This window comes from Carya illinoinensis, chromosome 3 (genome assembly GCF_018687715.1).
Source record: "Carya illinoinensis cultivar Pawnee chromosome 3, C.illinoinensisPawnee_v1, whole genome shotgun sequence".
Lineage (NCBI taxonomy): Eukaryota > Viridiplantae > Streptophyta > Magnoliopsida > Fagales > Juglandaceae > Carya > Carya illinoinensis.
In genome coordinates this window covers 19,710,214-19,725,977 of record NC_056754.1, presented here as the reverse complement: position 1 = coordinate 19,725,977, position 15,764 = coordinate 19,710,214, and the positions used below count along the sequence as shown (strand labels likewise).

General features: G+C 36.5%; 1 protein-coding gene across 4 annotated transcripts; it reads left to right on the top strand.

The window, feature by feature from the left end:
• The first annotated feature begins 350 nt into the window (after window positions 1-350).
• On the top strand, window positions 351-6,023 carry LOC122303676 (G-type lectin S-receptor-like serine/threonine-protein kinase CES101). 4 transcript variants are annotated; one of them, XM_043115557.1, is made up of 7 exons: window positions 351-584; window positions 2,654-4,061; window positions 4,150-4,260; window positions 4,347-4,835; window positions 4,934-5,171; window positions 5,262-5,412; window positions 5,554-6,023. In XM_043115557.1, exons 2-7 carry the CDS (start codon window positions 2,903-2,905, stop codon window positions 5,854-5,856), a joined length of 2,451 nt encoding a protein of 816 aa, XP_042971491.1. In that variant the 5' UTR covers window positions 351-584; window positions 2,654-2,902; the 3' UTR covers window positions 5,857-6,023. The 4 variants fall into 4 exon arrangements, with proteins under 4 accessions (XP_042971491.1, XP_042971493.1, XP_042971492.1 ...); XM_043115559.1 differs by having other exon boundaries at window positions 351-4,061; window positions 4,347-4,546; window positions 4,625-4,835; XM_043115558.1 differs by having other exon boundaries at window positions 351-4,061; window positions 4,153-4,260.
• Window positions 6,024-15,764: the final 9,741 nt, after the last annotated feature.

The following is a 15,764-nucleotide window of genomic DNA, read 5'->3' as shown; positions in this document are numbered from 1 at the left end:
TTCTCTTGATATATTGATTAGGGTTGTACAAAAACCGATGCCGCTAACCACAACTTACTCCAATCGACCTCCACCGCACGGAAGCAGTCGAAACAGGCAAGTTGGCAGTACAATTTATTCAAAACCAACGTTGATCGATTCGACAGCAGTTTGACCCTGGGCTAAACTGCTGAATCAGCTGACGTCAGTTGTCTATTTATTTTTTGAAATATACCTATCTAAAATGACACTGTTTCATTTAAATGAGTGAAACGGTGTTGTTTAAAATCTATAGTTTGAAAAAAAAAAAAAAAAAACTAAATGAAACCGCCGTTTCATTTTAGGGTTTAAACACCCCAATGCACTACATCCCTCCTCTTCTTCTCACCCCCACTTTGCACTTCGCAGCCTCCACTTCCAGCCTTCCTCTCCTTCTCGCCTCCGCTTCGCAGCCTCCCTCTTCTTCTTCTTCTTCTCAATTTCACCTCAACACCATTCCACTGCGAGTCTACGACCTCCCTCCTCCACATGGATCTTCTTTTGTTGCCTTCCCTCCATTCATTTGCGTCGTTTCAGCTTTCATCCATTTGCGCTATTCCACTGAGGTACTAATTAGTTTTCTTTCTTTTTTTGTTATGGCTTAATTTTTTAACAGTAGTTTTTTGATACTTATTGGCTTAATTTGTTTTGATTCAACTTATATAGAAAAAATTGATACCGATTAATTTGTTTGGCTTAATTTGTTGTGAATCTTTGATGTGTTATGTCTAAACCGAAACCGCACCGATGAACCGATGTGAACCAACAAACCGATGTGAACCAACAAACCGATGGTAGTCGGTTTTATCTCCATTCTTTAGTGGTTTCAGTCAGCATTTTTCCCTTAAATTCACATCGGTTTCAGTTTCAGTTTTACTCAAAAACCTCATTGAATGGATCGGTTTTCACTCCTATTATTGATGGTTCATTTGGAGCCATCGATGAGTTGAGAAAGTTGGACTAATCTCCAAACTATAAGATGCCGTCGAAAATCATCGACTCCCTTTGAAAAATTGCAATAAATCCGTAGGAAAAAATAGACGTTGACATTTGTTCAACATCAACAATATGAATTCTGAGAAAGAAGTCCCTAGAAGCAACGGCCAGCCATAGTCTTGATGTGTATGAATATGTCAGCTAGCAAGGCGCACATCCTAGCTTGACCACGTGAAGGGAAGAGCTTGCCCCGGAAAATATTAAATGACAATTAATGATGACCACAATATATAATATATAAAACATTATTTTTATTATTATTAATTTTAATATCATATGGTAATAAAGGTGGCAAACAAAAATGAATTTTTTTTTTTTTTCTAAGCAAGCGAGTAGACTTTATTAAAAAAGTAAAAAAATTGATACATGAGGAGGGGTGGGGTTCCCCAACAAATGTCCTAGAATAGTAACAATAGTGCAAAGAGATAGATAAAAAAACAAAGAAAACGGATTTTAGCAAACAATTTCTTGACCTTCACCCATGTCCAATCAAGAGGATGCCGTCTTAAAAGACAGTAATAAAACGTTTCTCAATAAATTGCGAACAGCTCTACTAGAAGCGGTGAGAGTGGCGGGTACACTGTTGTTTGTTGTCTTGAGGTGATTTTTGGAGAGATCTGCAATCCTTTCTTCGGGTGGATTGATCTGCGGCCAGTGATCATCTATAATCCCGCACACTTGTGATGGTGTGAGGCTGCCACGCGCCGGTGGGAAGAGGATGGGGTGGCCCAAATCTAAAAGATTTCGATGAGATGAAGTGGTTAGTACAGCGCGTGTAGCCGTCAAAGGCGTCAGAGTGCGGCGGCACTTGTAGACCACACATGGCACAAGTCGCTCGTGAGAACAACGCGCCAAGCATTTTGGCACGGCTCTGCATCGTCCCAATAGATCAGCAGCTATAGGAAGCAGTGGTACGGCGTGTGTAGGCTGAATGTGGCTAGAGAGTAACAGATCTAACCAAAACCGAATCATAGAAGAGAGGAGGAAAAAAACATTACTTTGAAAGTGTATACACAATGCGGAAAGGAAAAGAGAAGGAGGAAGGTGAATTGTGAAAGCCACAGCTCTACTCTCTTCTCCGACAATGGCTATCATAAGAATGGAGTTTTCTAGAGAAAATTGAGAGTATCTTTCTCTAAAAACCGATTACGGAGAGTGTTGATACTTTCTAACAAAAATGAATTCATTCATGGCCTAGTAGTTGTAGGATTGGGCTACTATGCCGACACATTTGCCGCTGGGCCTGCCCAGGTATCTTATTTTTTATTTTATTTTTATATTTTTTTAATATATTTAAATATTTTTAAAAAATAAAAAAAAAATATCAATACATTAAAAATTACTTCATTAATCTTATAATAAATAATATATCTCTACAATCATAGCGAGGATTGCTTAATATTAAGAGAGGATTCTGGAGTACCCTCAACACTACCCAAATCGAATAAAAAAGCAAGAGCCCTTGTGTGTAGCAGCTTTTGAATTTGAATGAGTTCTAGGAGAGTTGGTCTCTGTGTCTCAACAAGTTTCAACTCGTCTCGACTTATCAGAAGACATGTGGAAAATATAATACTATTTGGAAGAGAAGAATATTTATGAAATATGGATGCTCTAAAAAGTCCAAGGTTTGATGGTTTAGATTCAAACTTTCAACGGTGCGCTGGCAGCTTGGAAATTGGAACGTCATCGTCTATGCCTAATCTTTTCCATTGTGCTTATGAAGTTATTGTAAAGTCCTACCGGTGCAGAAAATGCAGAGAATAAGTAGACATGTTCAAATAAGTTGACATCTATGGCGACGTGAAATAGCACAGCAATTTCTTCTTCTCTCGACCAACAAATATCATTAAGCAGCAGGATTTGCACCAAAACGAAATCTATTCCTACAATGGCTAGCCCGAATTCCCTTATACCTGCAATATTTCTCTTCATCTTGTCATGTTGGTACCTTGGAGGGTCACAACTTTCTCATGCACAGAATGATGCCATCAAACCTGGCAAAGTTCTTAGTTACTCGCAGCAGTTGGTTTCAGCAGATGGGAGATTTCGGCTTGGCTTTTTCAATATCGGCAGTCCGGATCATGGTTACTTGGGAATATGGTACACAAATGATACCTTCAACTTCCGGGTATGGGTTGCAAACCGAGAGAAACCTGTTTCAGTTGGTAAAGGAAATCTGACAATGGATGCAGATGGCCTATTGAAGATTCTGCATGATGGAGGGAGTCCAATTCCATTGAATGCTAACAAAACAGCACCAAACTCGATCGCTACTCTCGAGAAGTCGGGCAACTTCGTGGTGAAAGAGTTGAATCCTGATGGATCTACCAAGAGGATGTTATGGGAAAGCTTTGATTATCCAACGAACACACTTCTGCCTGGGATGAAACTTGGCATCAACTACAAAACAGGGCAAAAATGGACGCTTACTTCATGGTTAACAAGCCAAATCCCTTCAGCCGGAGGCTTTTCTCTTGAATGGAACCTTACAACAAACGGAACAAGACGGTTGATCATGAGACACCGAGGGGATACGTATTGGCTTAGTGGGATGGGGAGCAATTCCAACTCTGTGAATCTTGTTATGTCTTCTAACGCCGGCTATTACAATTTTAGTTATGTCTCTAATAAGAATGAGGGCTATTACAGTTATTCTGCTCCGGGTATGCGTATTTCGAGGTTGGTCTTGACCCCAGATGGGCAACTTGCTGATTTTCCAACGCCTGCTTTTGTCAGCGGTATCATGTGTTTTGGTTATTCCTCCGCTCAAGGGTGTGTGCAGCAGAAATCACCCAATTGCAGAACAAGCAGTCAAAAGTTTGAGCAGCGTAGGGGTTATTTTATTTCATCGTCACCTCATTTGGATGAGAATTTAAGCGTCAACTTATTTGATTGCATGGATCGATGCTGGAGTGATTGTTCCTGTGTTGGTTATACGACACTTCACAATAATGGGACTGGATGCCGGTTCTATAGTGGTGATTTTGTAGAAGAAAAAGCTAGCAATCTAGAGCAATTCTATGTTCTAACTGACATGCCAAAAACTGGTAAGATTGCCCTCTCCCCACCCGCCTCTCCAAGACTTCAGAGAAGTTTTTGTTTGCTTTTTAGCTGACTCTATAAGCTTTTGAATAGGAGAACCCAGAAGAAAGAAGGGTGTATGGCGGATATGGATCATAGTAGCACCAGTGGGCGCTCTAGCTATATCAATTTGGGCATGCTTTTTATGGAGGAAAAAACTGCAATGTAAGTTTCTAAAAACTGAAGATAACAGCAATTAAGTTATTAAGCCAGATAAACAGAGGTGTAGGGATGAACATTTTGTGCAACAGGGGACCAGGATAGAGATCGAGAATCCACATTATTTAACTTGACATCTTCAAGGAGATCTGGAGACACATATGAGATTATGAATAATGGGAAGGAAGGTCATGATTTGAAGATATTCAATTTTCATTCCATTGTAGCTGCTACTGACAACTTTTCCACTGAAAATAAACTTGGGGAAGGTGGTTTTGGTCCTGTTTACAAGGTAAGGCTCCTTCCCTCTCTCGCTTCCATTATGATTTTGCTAACAAGTTTAGAAGCTACATCTTTTATGTTAATTCAGGGAAATTTACCCGAGGGGCAAGAGATAGCTGTTAAGAGACTTTCGAGGAGTTCTGGACAAGGATTAGTGGAGTTCAAGAATGAGCTTATACTCATCGCCAAACTCCAACACACGAATCTTGTTAGACTTTTGGGTTGTTGTGTTGAAGGGGATGAGAAGATGTTGATCTATGAATATATGCCCAACAAAAGCTTGGACTTTTTCCTCTTTGGTTCGCCATGCTCTTTTATCTTTCTATTTGGTTGATTTTGTCTTTAGCTGTATCTTGAGCCTCAAGAAAGTACTAATTGTTTATACAAAATTTTATAGATCTACAGAAAAGGAAGCTTCTGAATTGGGAACAACGTTACAACATTATTGAAGGGATTACTCAAGGGCTTCTTTACTTGCACAAGTATTCTAGGCTAAGAATTATTCATAGAGACTTGAAAGCAAGTAATATCTTGCTTGATAATGATATGAATCCCAAAATATCGGATTTTGGAATAGCCAGGGTTTTTGGCCGAAATGATGCCGAGGCCAAGACACAGAGAGTAGTAGGAACATAGTAAGTAAACACTTAACTTATTTTGAATCAGTAGACTCAGTACTTTATCCTCAAAAGGCTAAAAATATTCCTTGATGTTTCTGGGTGTAGTGGTTATATGTCACCAGAGTATGCCATGAGAGGTAAGTTTTCAGAGAAGTCAGATGTCTATAGTTTTGGAGTGCTGATGTTGGAGATCTTGAGTGGGCAGAAGAACAATGGTATTGATCATCCTGAGCACGCCCTAAATTTAGTAGGATATGTAAGGACGCTAACTCTTAGAATTTTCCTTCTGATTTTTGGTTCATTCTAATAAATGACTAATCTAATATGTAAATTGCTATTCCATACAATTTTGCAAACTGAAGTTGTATAAAAGTTGCGAGACATGGGTTGGTTGCAGGCTTGGGAATTATGGAGAGAAGGTAGAGGTTTGCAGCTAATAGATTCAACTCTAGTTGAATCTCATTCTGATCACCAAATCTTAAGATGCATTCATGTGGGTCTGTTGTGCGTACAAGAGTTTGCAGTGGATAGGCCTACCATGTCTGGTGCTATTTCTATGCTTGCCAATGAAACTTGGCCTCTTCCCAGTCCAAAACAAGTGGCATATTCCACTAAGAGAAATTTGGCAGAGGAAAGTTCACATAAAGAAGAAGAAAGTTGTTCGACCAGTATAACAATTACAGAGATGGATCCCCGGTGAAGATGGAAACATCAATACAACATATTCAACAAGGGTGAAAAAAAAAAGGTTTTGTTTGTTTCAAGAACTTTCCGTAAATATTATGAAAGAGAAATCCTTTGACACCCGAATTTGTATCCCGAATGTACTTTTTTTTATTACTTAGTGATTAAAAAAATAATTTTTAATGATGTTGTGAATTTTTTTTTAATTTTTAAAAAAGTATTTAAGAATATAAAAAAATAAATGAAAAAAAAAATTGTCTGATTCGGTGAGTTCTCGGGCTATGATGAGCAGTGCTCATTATGAAATATTATGGTAACATTGTATAAATATTCTATGTCATAATATTTTGTAAAGGTATTGATTGTATTTCTTTTATTATACAGGCCTTATTACACTATAAATAGGCCACCCATATACATTGTCAATACACATGGAATATTTAGAGTTTTCTCGTATTTAATTTTCTATATAGCATCAGAGATGACACCATCCTAGTGCCTCTAGTTGCTATTATTCGTGTCACACCTTTTTGTTGTAGCCATTGGTGTTATGTCGTGTTGTTTTCTTAACAAACGACCATGGTTTCTATGTTAGTTTTATTACACTTGACAGTTTCAGCTTCCGCACACTTACCGCTCTGTGAATCCTTTATTTTCAAATTTCAATAAACTCAGGCCACCATACGACTCTCCGAGTTGTCGCTGGTGATTTTGTGCAAAATTCGTACAATTCCGGTTCATCACATGCTTGCACACTCCTTTTGAGTCTTCTACATGTCTGCCCACGCACTGATTCCTCACTCGGCATGTCTGTACAAGTGCCCCCACGCACCCCTCTTTGTTTGCAATCACTTGGTCCATATTTCATCACTATTGTTCGTGTCACACCTTTTTGTTGTAGCCATTGGTGTTCCCGTGCTATTTTCTTTACAATCGACCTGGGTTTCTACATTAGTTCTGTTACACTTGACAGTTGCTGCTTCCTTACATTTACTACTTCGAGCTGTCGTCAGTGATTCTATGCAAAAGTCATACAATTCCAATTCATCACGCGTCCGCAGACGCCTTTTGAGTCTTTTGGACATTTGCCCACATGCCGATCACTCCTTCGGCATTTCCGTACGCGCACACCCACACACCCCTCTTTATTTGCAATAACTTGGTCCATATTTCAACCCTATTAGCTCATTGCAGCCCAATCCACTTCAAGTAAGTTCCTATTAACTTTATAGCCCACCTTTATTTCTTAATCCCATAGTCCACACTCTCATCCCATAGTTCTTGCCATGTCACCAACGGTTAATTGTTAACCATTGGCATTTTGGTTGACTTTGACTGTTGACAAAAAGAAGGAAAAGTCTATTTGTAAGCACATTTGTATACTAATATATGCACTAATTTATTGTGATTGATCAAAAAGTAGATTTTATTGAAAACAATGCTAATTTAATTTTTAAGTATGAAAGAATCAGTATTGATACGTAGATTAATACGCGACTTTGTTTGTATATAACAAAACTCCAAAAAAAAAAACCTCTCAAAATGTACTGTTTTTCCAACCTTGATACTTTCCGTCTCATTGATAATGTTTTACATGGATCCAATTATAATATGTGAGCTCAAAATATAGAATTTTTTCGGCATGGCCATAAATTGCAGCGCTATGTGTCGAGAGATATTGTTGCTTCTAAGCAACAAAAGGGTGAAAATATTAAAGTCTATTGAAGCCACCTCGAAGATTGGTATAATGTGCATTATAGGATCCTTTCTTGGTTTATTAACACTTCTTTCCCTCTTACTCATAGTTTGCTCCCTATTCTTGAATATGCTAAAGCTGCATGTGATTTATTTTTCAAAGCAATATAATTGTATTGATGATGCTTCGTTGTAGTTTTAGCTCGAGACTAAGCTTTATCAAATGTAGAGATGTAACCGGTCCAGTTCAATCTGGTTTTGGACATATTTTAGAACTAAACCGGTATATATCAGTTTTGATATTTGAAAAATCAATACCGCACCGGTTACACATCTAAACAGGTAATTTCAATTTTATTGATTCCGGTCCGGTTTTCCAGTATATTATATAATATATATATTATATAATATAGTATATTATAGTATATAATAATATAGTGATAATATATTGTAGTATATTATAATATATATTTGATTGAGCTGAATTATTGCATATTTTATATCTATAACCAATATATTTTAATTACTTCATTGATATTATTATTAGTTTTAGATGAAAAAATAGTTAATAGGAATAAATCCTAGTGGTAATTTAAATTGATTAATATCATTATTTATGATTAATTTTATAACATGTGATCTAATTAAACAATAATTCTTCACATGCACAGTATATTTTTGATATTTTATTTTTGCTTTTTAATTTATTTTTGATTTTCTATCTATGTTATTTCTTTTTCTTGTTTTTACTGCTTTTAAATAATGACTCTACTTCTAACTGTGACATCTACACAAATGTTTAGACAGCATGGGCACAGAGCACCTGGTTACTTATGCATGCGCTGGCTAGCAAGCTAGTTTTGTGATCAACTATTTGGACTTTCTGCACAAGCTATTTGGGAATGAAACACGCAGGCTCGCACAATAGACTTTTTGACTTATGCTTTTGGAAATCTATGAAATTTTTGGTCTAGAAAGTCACATGCACTAAAAAAATGAGGCAAGAAGTCAGTGCTGACACAAGCACATGGGGCTATGTGCACTTTTTCTTGTTTTTGACATGTTTTATGTGAAGGACAAAAGAGAGCTGCAGCTCCTGTGAGACTGAAAGGAGCAGAAAGTGATGCATGGACAGGGGCATGCGGAAGACATTTTGGGAAGGCATGGCTTGAGCAGAGGAAAAGGCATCACAGATGAAACGCTGCACTTGAGCTGTTGGACGACTGAGCGGCTTCTTGGATAGGAAACGAAAAAGAAAAAAATGTTTTTTGACACACATGTTGAGTACACTGAACATGCAGTAGCTTTGGACGAACGCGAGACACATTAAAAGGAAGCAACGCAGCAACACACGCGGCTAGGTGATTTATTTTGTTTCTTCATTTCTTTTGGATGCACGAGATGGCTATAAAGGAGATGAGCAGGAGTAGTGTAAGGGGGTCTTTTTCTTTTTTCGGTTGAGTAAAGTTAGAGTAGAGAAATTTTTGTGCTAAGTTTTTTTGAGATAGCTTAGGTGGGGAGAGGGAGAGGGAGAGGGAGAGGGCAGCGTAGTTGTAAAATCCCCTAGTCCAACTATTGCTGCCCATCCTTCCTCCCCAGCCTATAGTTTTTTGTCTAGTTTATTTTGTGAAAAAAAGATGGCAGCGTAATTGTAAAACCCTATAGCCTAACTGTTGCTGCTCATCCTTCCTCCTCCTCTTGTAGCCTTCTTCCACAGTTTGTAGCATTTTTTTTTCCAATTTATTTTGTGAGAGAGAGATGACAGCATAATTGTAGAGCCCCTTGGCCACACTATTGCTGCCAATCATTTTTCTTCCGCTTGTAGTTTTTTTTTTCTTTAGTTTATTTTGTGAGAGAAAGATGACAGCATAGTTGTAGTGCCCCCTTGGCCACACTATTGCTACCCATCCTTCTTCTTCCGCTGTAGTTTTTTTTCAGTCTATTTTGTGAAAGAGAGATGACATCATAGTTGTAGAGCCCCTTGGCCCAACTCTTGTTGTCCATCCTTCTTCCTCCTCTTGTAGCCTTTTTCTCTAGTTTATTTTAATTTCAGTTTGTTTAATTTAATGTCATTTATTTTTCTTGCACTTTTAAGTTTTCATTTAAATTCTTGCGTGTTTAATTTGATCTCATTTTTTTTTTTTTTTGCTTTTAAATTTCTGCTTATTCAATTTAATGTCATTTACTTTTCTTTGCTACACTAAAAAATCCAACAATATGAATATGGTTTACAACCAGTACCTTTTCATTCCGATTGCACTCTTCCATTTATTGTATATATCACTATTTTTATTTTCTTATTTATAAATATTTTTACCATTTTATATGAGTTTAAATTTAAATACACTTTCCTTGAGGAGACGATCTAGAAATTTTATTCCTAATTATTACGCGATATCCTCTTACACTTGGAAGAGTCTTTGTGCTGCTCATTTTTTAGCGAGTCAATATTATAATTGTATTATAGATTATAGTGATATATTATAATAGAAAATGATAGTATGACTACCAAATATGTCCACCAAATGTGTCTATTTATATATTTTTATTTTTTCTTAATGGTTAAGGAAGTGACTATTAGTAAATTTATATTTTTTTTCTTAATGGTTAAGAATGATTAAAAAATGATTAGAGAAAAAAAATCTCATTTGTACTAGTATGCACATTTGGTAGTCACCCTAGTATTGTTCTATTATAAAATATAATGTAGTATATTATAATATATAGTGGTATAGTATTAATATAACTATTAATACAATAGACTATAGTGATAATATATAGTTATTTATATAGGATCTTAAAATTTAATATTATTTTATATATAACTTTATATATAAATTATATATTATATAAAAATCATAGAAAATATATTTTATACAATATAAAAAATTAAAATATATATATGAACCAATCCGGTCTAGTGTTAGAAAATGAAAATCGGAACCAGATCAATTTTGACCAATTTTGAGAAAAATGAAAAGCAGTACCAAACCAAACCAAACCCAGTACAGGCCAAATCCACTGATTCGGTTCAGTCTGGTCCGATTTACCAGTTCACGGATTTTTTTTTTTTTCATTCCTAATCATATGCGACAAGAATTTGGTCAGTCAATTTTTAAGTGTACCATGCTCCACTCATTATGCTTCCATTCTTGATATTCTATGCTATATCAAGGACACTTCATTAGATAAACTTCATTTCTCTTTATCTTGAGCTTCAGGTTTACTCAGATGCTGATTGGGCTAATGACACCACTGATCGTCACTCTATCACTGGCTATTGTTTTTTTCTTAAGACATATATGATATCTTGGCATAGGCTTAAGACATATATGATATCTTGGCATAGTAAGAAATAATCAGATGTATCTCGATCTAGTCTTAAGGCTAAGTATTGTGCACTAGTCGACACCACTTCTAAATTATTGTGACTTTGATGGTTCTTAGAAGACATGGGCATTCAACAGAAGACCAATTCTTCCATTCACTATGATAATCCTAGTACCATACAAATTGCTCATAACAATTTCTTCCATGAACGTACTAAATATATTGAGATAGATTGCCATTTTATTCGTCATCACCTTTAGCAAGGCACTTTGCATCTTTGCTCTATATCATCTAAAGACAATCTTGTTGATATTTTATAAAATCTCATCCACCTAGTCGGCTAGGTATTCTTGTTTCCGAACTCTAGTTGGCTTCACCATCTTAAGTTTGATGGAGATATTAGCATATATTTACCTACCTTAATTAGATTAGTATCTTGTTTAAGATTGTAAGAATAATATGATCATATTCTATAAATATTCTAGGTCATAATATTTTGTATCTTTTTTTTTAAAGATAATATTTTGTATCTAGGTATTGAATGTATTTCCTTTATAATAATACATGCCTTATTGCACTATAAATAGGCCACTGCTGTATATTATCAATACACATTGAATATTGTTTTCTCACGTGCAGTTTTCTACATCTATAATGTTAGAGCTCACTTTATTCACATACATCACTTAACATTTTGAGGTCCAAAAATTGTATCCATCTATTTTTAAAATTATAAAATGTGTTTGATAAGACTTTTTTTTAACACTTTTTTACAGAGATGAGATATTTACAAGCGGAAAACCCACTTTTCACCCCTCTGTTTTTTTCCCGTGTATCAATAATTTTGTTTATATTTTTTATTTGTTCAAAACTTCTTATTTTTTTCTCAACGAGAGATTGGGGTATATATGTAAACACATTTTCGGAAATTCCCCAATGAGAAGGAATGAGACATTAATTTGGTCAAAAAACTACTTAGGCATTTAGAAATTTTTGCATGTGAACGTTCGTTTTATATGTCATCATACCTATTTTTTGCACTCTTCCTATTATTTATGGTTCCATTTGGAAGTTAGATTCAACTGAAATTAATTCAGTTTAGTTTAATTTTAAGCTGAGTATAACATTTAAACATCCAATTTTCAAATTACTAAATTCATTTCAACTCAAAATCTAATCTTTATATGTAAGACTCACAATCTTTTTCAAATCAACACATCTTTACATGCAGGACCCATAACTTTATTCAACTTCTCATAAATACCTCTAAACTCTTATTTAAACATATCTAAACTCATCTTAGGTGAGATCCACAAAACTCATTCTACCATCTTGACTTACTACTATTCATAAAGAATCCAACTCATCTTAACATCCAAAAATCCAAACGGGACAATGACTATTTGTTACATAAAAGATCATTGAATTTGTAAAAGACGTTTTCCTTTTCACTTCCCAAAAGACCATTCAAGTTCCCTTTAACGATCATAGATTATTAGTTTATTTTATTTTTCCTAGGAATAGGGTGCAGGATTCACGAGAAAAATGTTAAATACAACTAGCGGGTGTAATTGGTGGCTAATCATCGCCACATCATTTTAATGAAACAAATAGTTTCATTTAAAAGAGAGATGAAAATTGAGAGACGAATGGGGTGGTGGGACTGAGTGAAACGGTATGTTTCAATTAAAGTCAAAACACACCGTTTTGACGCCTCTGATTTGGGGCTTCTCCTTCATCGTTCTCACTTCTCCATGCATCCACTTCTCCCTAACCCTAATACCACGTCCCTCCTATTTCCCCTAAGCCAGCGACCTCCCTTCTACCTTCTCGGGTTAGACTTCTATTAATCAAAAGGAACCAAAATGAAACTCTAGTTTGGAAGTCAATTTGGAGCTAAATATATACACATGGAGACATCAAATCTTGAGGACAGAAAAGTTCTAAAAGGATGGCACAAGGAAACAAAGTCCAAATTCCAAGAGTAAAACTGGGCAATCAGGGCCTTAAGGTAACTCTCAATTTCATTTCCATGCATACTATTATGAGCCGTCGAAGAAAAAACCCTAATCTTTAGGGTTGCTTTCGTGAGGTCACAGGGGCTAGGTCAAGGCCAATGTCCATGGGCCTATGATTTAACCATGGGCCCAAAGTCCCGTTCCATTGTGTCACGTTTTGGGTGGTTCCAGATTGTATTTCATGGGCCACATTGAAGTCAGTTGAGTCAATTTGTTTAATGGGTCAGTTATTAAGTTACTTTAGTTTATTTAGTGGGTCAGTTGCTTGTTAATGGGTTTTAAGGTTGAGGGCGTTGGTTATGCTTTGACTAAGTATTTGCATTCCTCTATTTATATGCTAGTTATCAATGAAAGAGGTACTTCAGTTTTTCCATAACATTGTAAGTAGAAAGTGGAGGCCAGGCCCCTCGAAGTGCCTACAGATTTCCTACTTTATCATTGCAGAAATTCCTTAAGCCATAATAGTGGTATTAGAGTCACATTCATGTGAAATGGCTGAGGGTACACGCCATGCCCAACTAGCAAAAGCTATGTCCATGCTAAAAGGGGAGACCTTGCACCTGCGAGAAGAACAAGACACACAAAAGCATATGCTGGAAGCAGTGTTGCAGCAACTCAGCAACTTGGCAAATAGTTATGAGCAGTTAGCAATGCAAACATGTAAGCATCAAATGGGAGAAGGATCATCCAATACTCAAGCTCAGTTCAATAATAATCCATTGTTTGAAGGAAGTAGGGGCATACATGCTAAGACCCTTAGGTTGGATTTTCCCAAATTCAATGGATCCAAACCCATGGAATGGATTCTTAAAGCTGAACAGTTTTTTGAATACTTTAATACACTTGATGAACACAAGTTACAGATTTCCTCCTTCCATATGGAAGGGAAGGCACTATCTTGGTATTTTTGGCTAAGGGATTCAGGTCCCATAAGAGGATGGGAGGATTTTATCTCAGCACTTAAGGTGCGTTTTGAGCCCTCTACTTATGATAATCCAATTGTGACATCTACCAAGTTAAGACAAACAACCACAGTAGAAGACTATCAAATTGAGTTTGAAGCCTTATCTAATAAAATGAAGGGGCTTATGGAGGAAGAGGTAATAAGAAGAAATAAGGGGGGACCAAATGGAATCCAAAACCAAACCTCATCCACTCACTCGTACCTTCCCAAACTCCCTACACCACCACCATTACTCAGATTACCACCACCACTGCCCAAACCTGAAAATACAAGCCTTCCCAACACCAATAACCCAAACAGAAAACCCACCATTCCCATAAAGAGAATTTCCCCAGCCCAAATGTAAGAAAAGAGGGAAAATGGACTCTGTTATTACTATGATGAAAAGTTTTGTCTAAACACAAATGTAGTATACCCAACTTATTTTTGTTGGAAGGATTTGAAGGGGATGAAGGAAAGGAGGCTGAGCCTAATGAAGGGAATTTGGAAATTATAAAATCTGAGGACGTGGGAGGGGAAGAGAAGGAGATGGGTGAACTGCTAGGCATTTCACTACAAGTCTTTATTCTTATTGACACAGGTAGTACGCATAGTTTTGTGGATCCATATATAGCAAGGAAATCCAAACGACTAGTGGAGAGGAACCAGCTGACAGTTAAATTGGCTAGTAGGGATAGTCTACCATGTCAAGGTTACTGTAGGATAGTTCATATTACCAAATTTAAGGGTTCTAGCTAATATGTATTTGTTAACTTTGAGAGGTTGTGATGTGGTATCAGGGGTGGATTGGTTACGAAACTTGGGATCAATTTTTTGAAACTTTTTTTTACCTTATCATGCAGTTTGACTTCAGGGGTGCTAAAGTTACATTATAGGGCTTACAACCACCAAGTGATGTTTTGGAGGAAGTAGAACATGTTCCTAATCTAAACAAGGGATCGGTAAAGGGGATATGGTTGCATTTACTAGGTGACGAGATGAAGCAGATTGAGGAAGTCAAGGAGCCTGTGTTGGAACAAGTTCTCAAGGGCTTTGAAAATGTGTTTGCTAAACCTCATAGTTTGCCTCCACCTCAGAGTCATGACCATAAGATTGAGCTGTTGTAGGGATCAAAACCAACATGTGTGCACCCTTATAAATACCTTTATTATCAAAAAAAAAAAAAAAAGGTTGGTAATAAAGATGCAAAACAATGGCATAATCAGAGGAAGTCAAAGCCCTATTCCTCTCTAGTGTTGCTAGTCAGGAAGGTGGATAGAAGTTGGAAGACGTGCGTGGACTACCGTGCACTCAACAAAAATACAGGGAAAGATAAGTACCTTATCCATAATATTGATGAATTGTTAGATGAATTATATGAGGCATAAATTTTTTCTAAATTGGATTTGCGTTATGGTTATCACCAAATTAGAATGCATGAGGGGGACATACCAAAAACTGCATTTAGAACCCATGAAAATCACTATGAATTTATGGTGATGCCTTTTGGGTTTACTAATGTGCCATCGACCTTTCAAGGGTTGATGAATGAGGTTTTTAAACCTTACTTAAGAAAGTTTGTTTTGGTATTATTTGATGATATGTTAATATACAGCAAGTCTCTGGGAGAACATTTAAAGCATTTGCAAATTGTTTTGGAAACTTTGAGGTCTCACTAGCTTTATGCAAAGAAGTCTAGATGTATGTTTGGGTGTTGAGAGGTGGAATATTTAGGTCATTTAATATCTCAATGAGTGAAAGTTGATCCCCATAAAATTTCAGCTATGCAAACATGGCCACTACCCAAGAATTTGAAGGCCTTAAGGGGATTTCTAGGTCTTATGGGGTATTACAGGAAGTTTGCAAAAAACTATGGAGCCATTGCAGCTCCATTAACAACTCTATTAAAAAAGAATGTCTTTGGGTGGTCGGACAAGG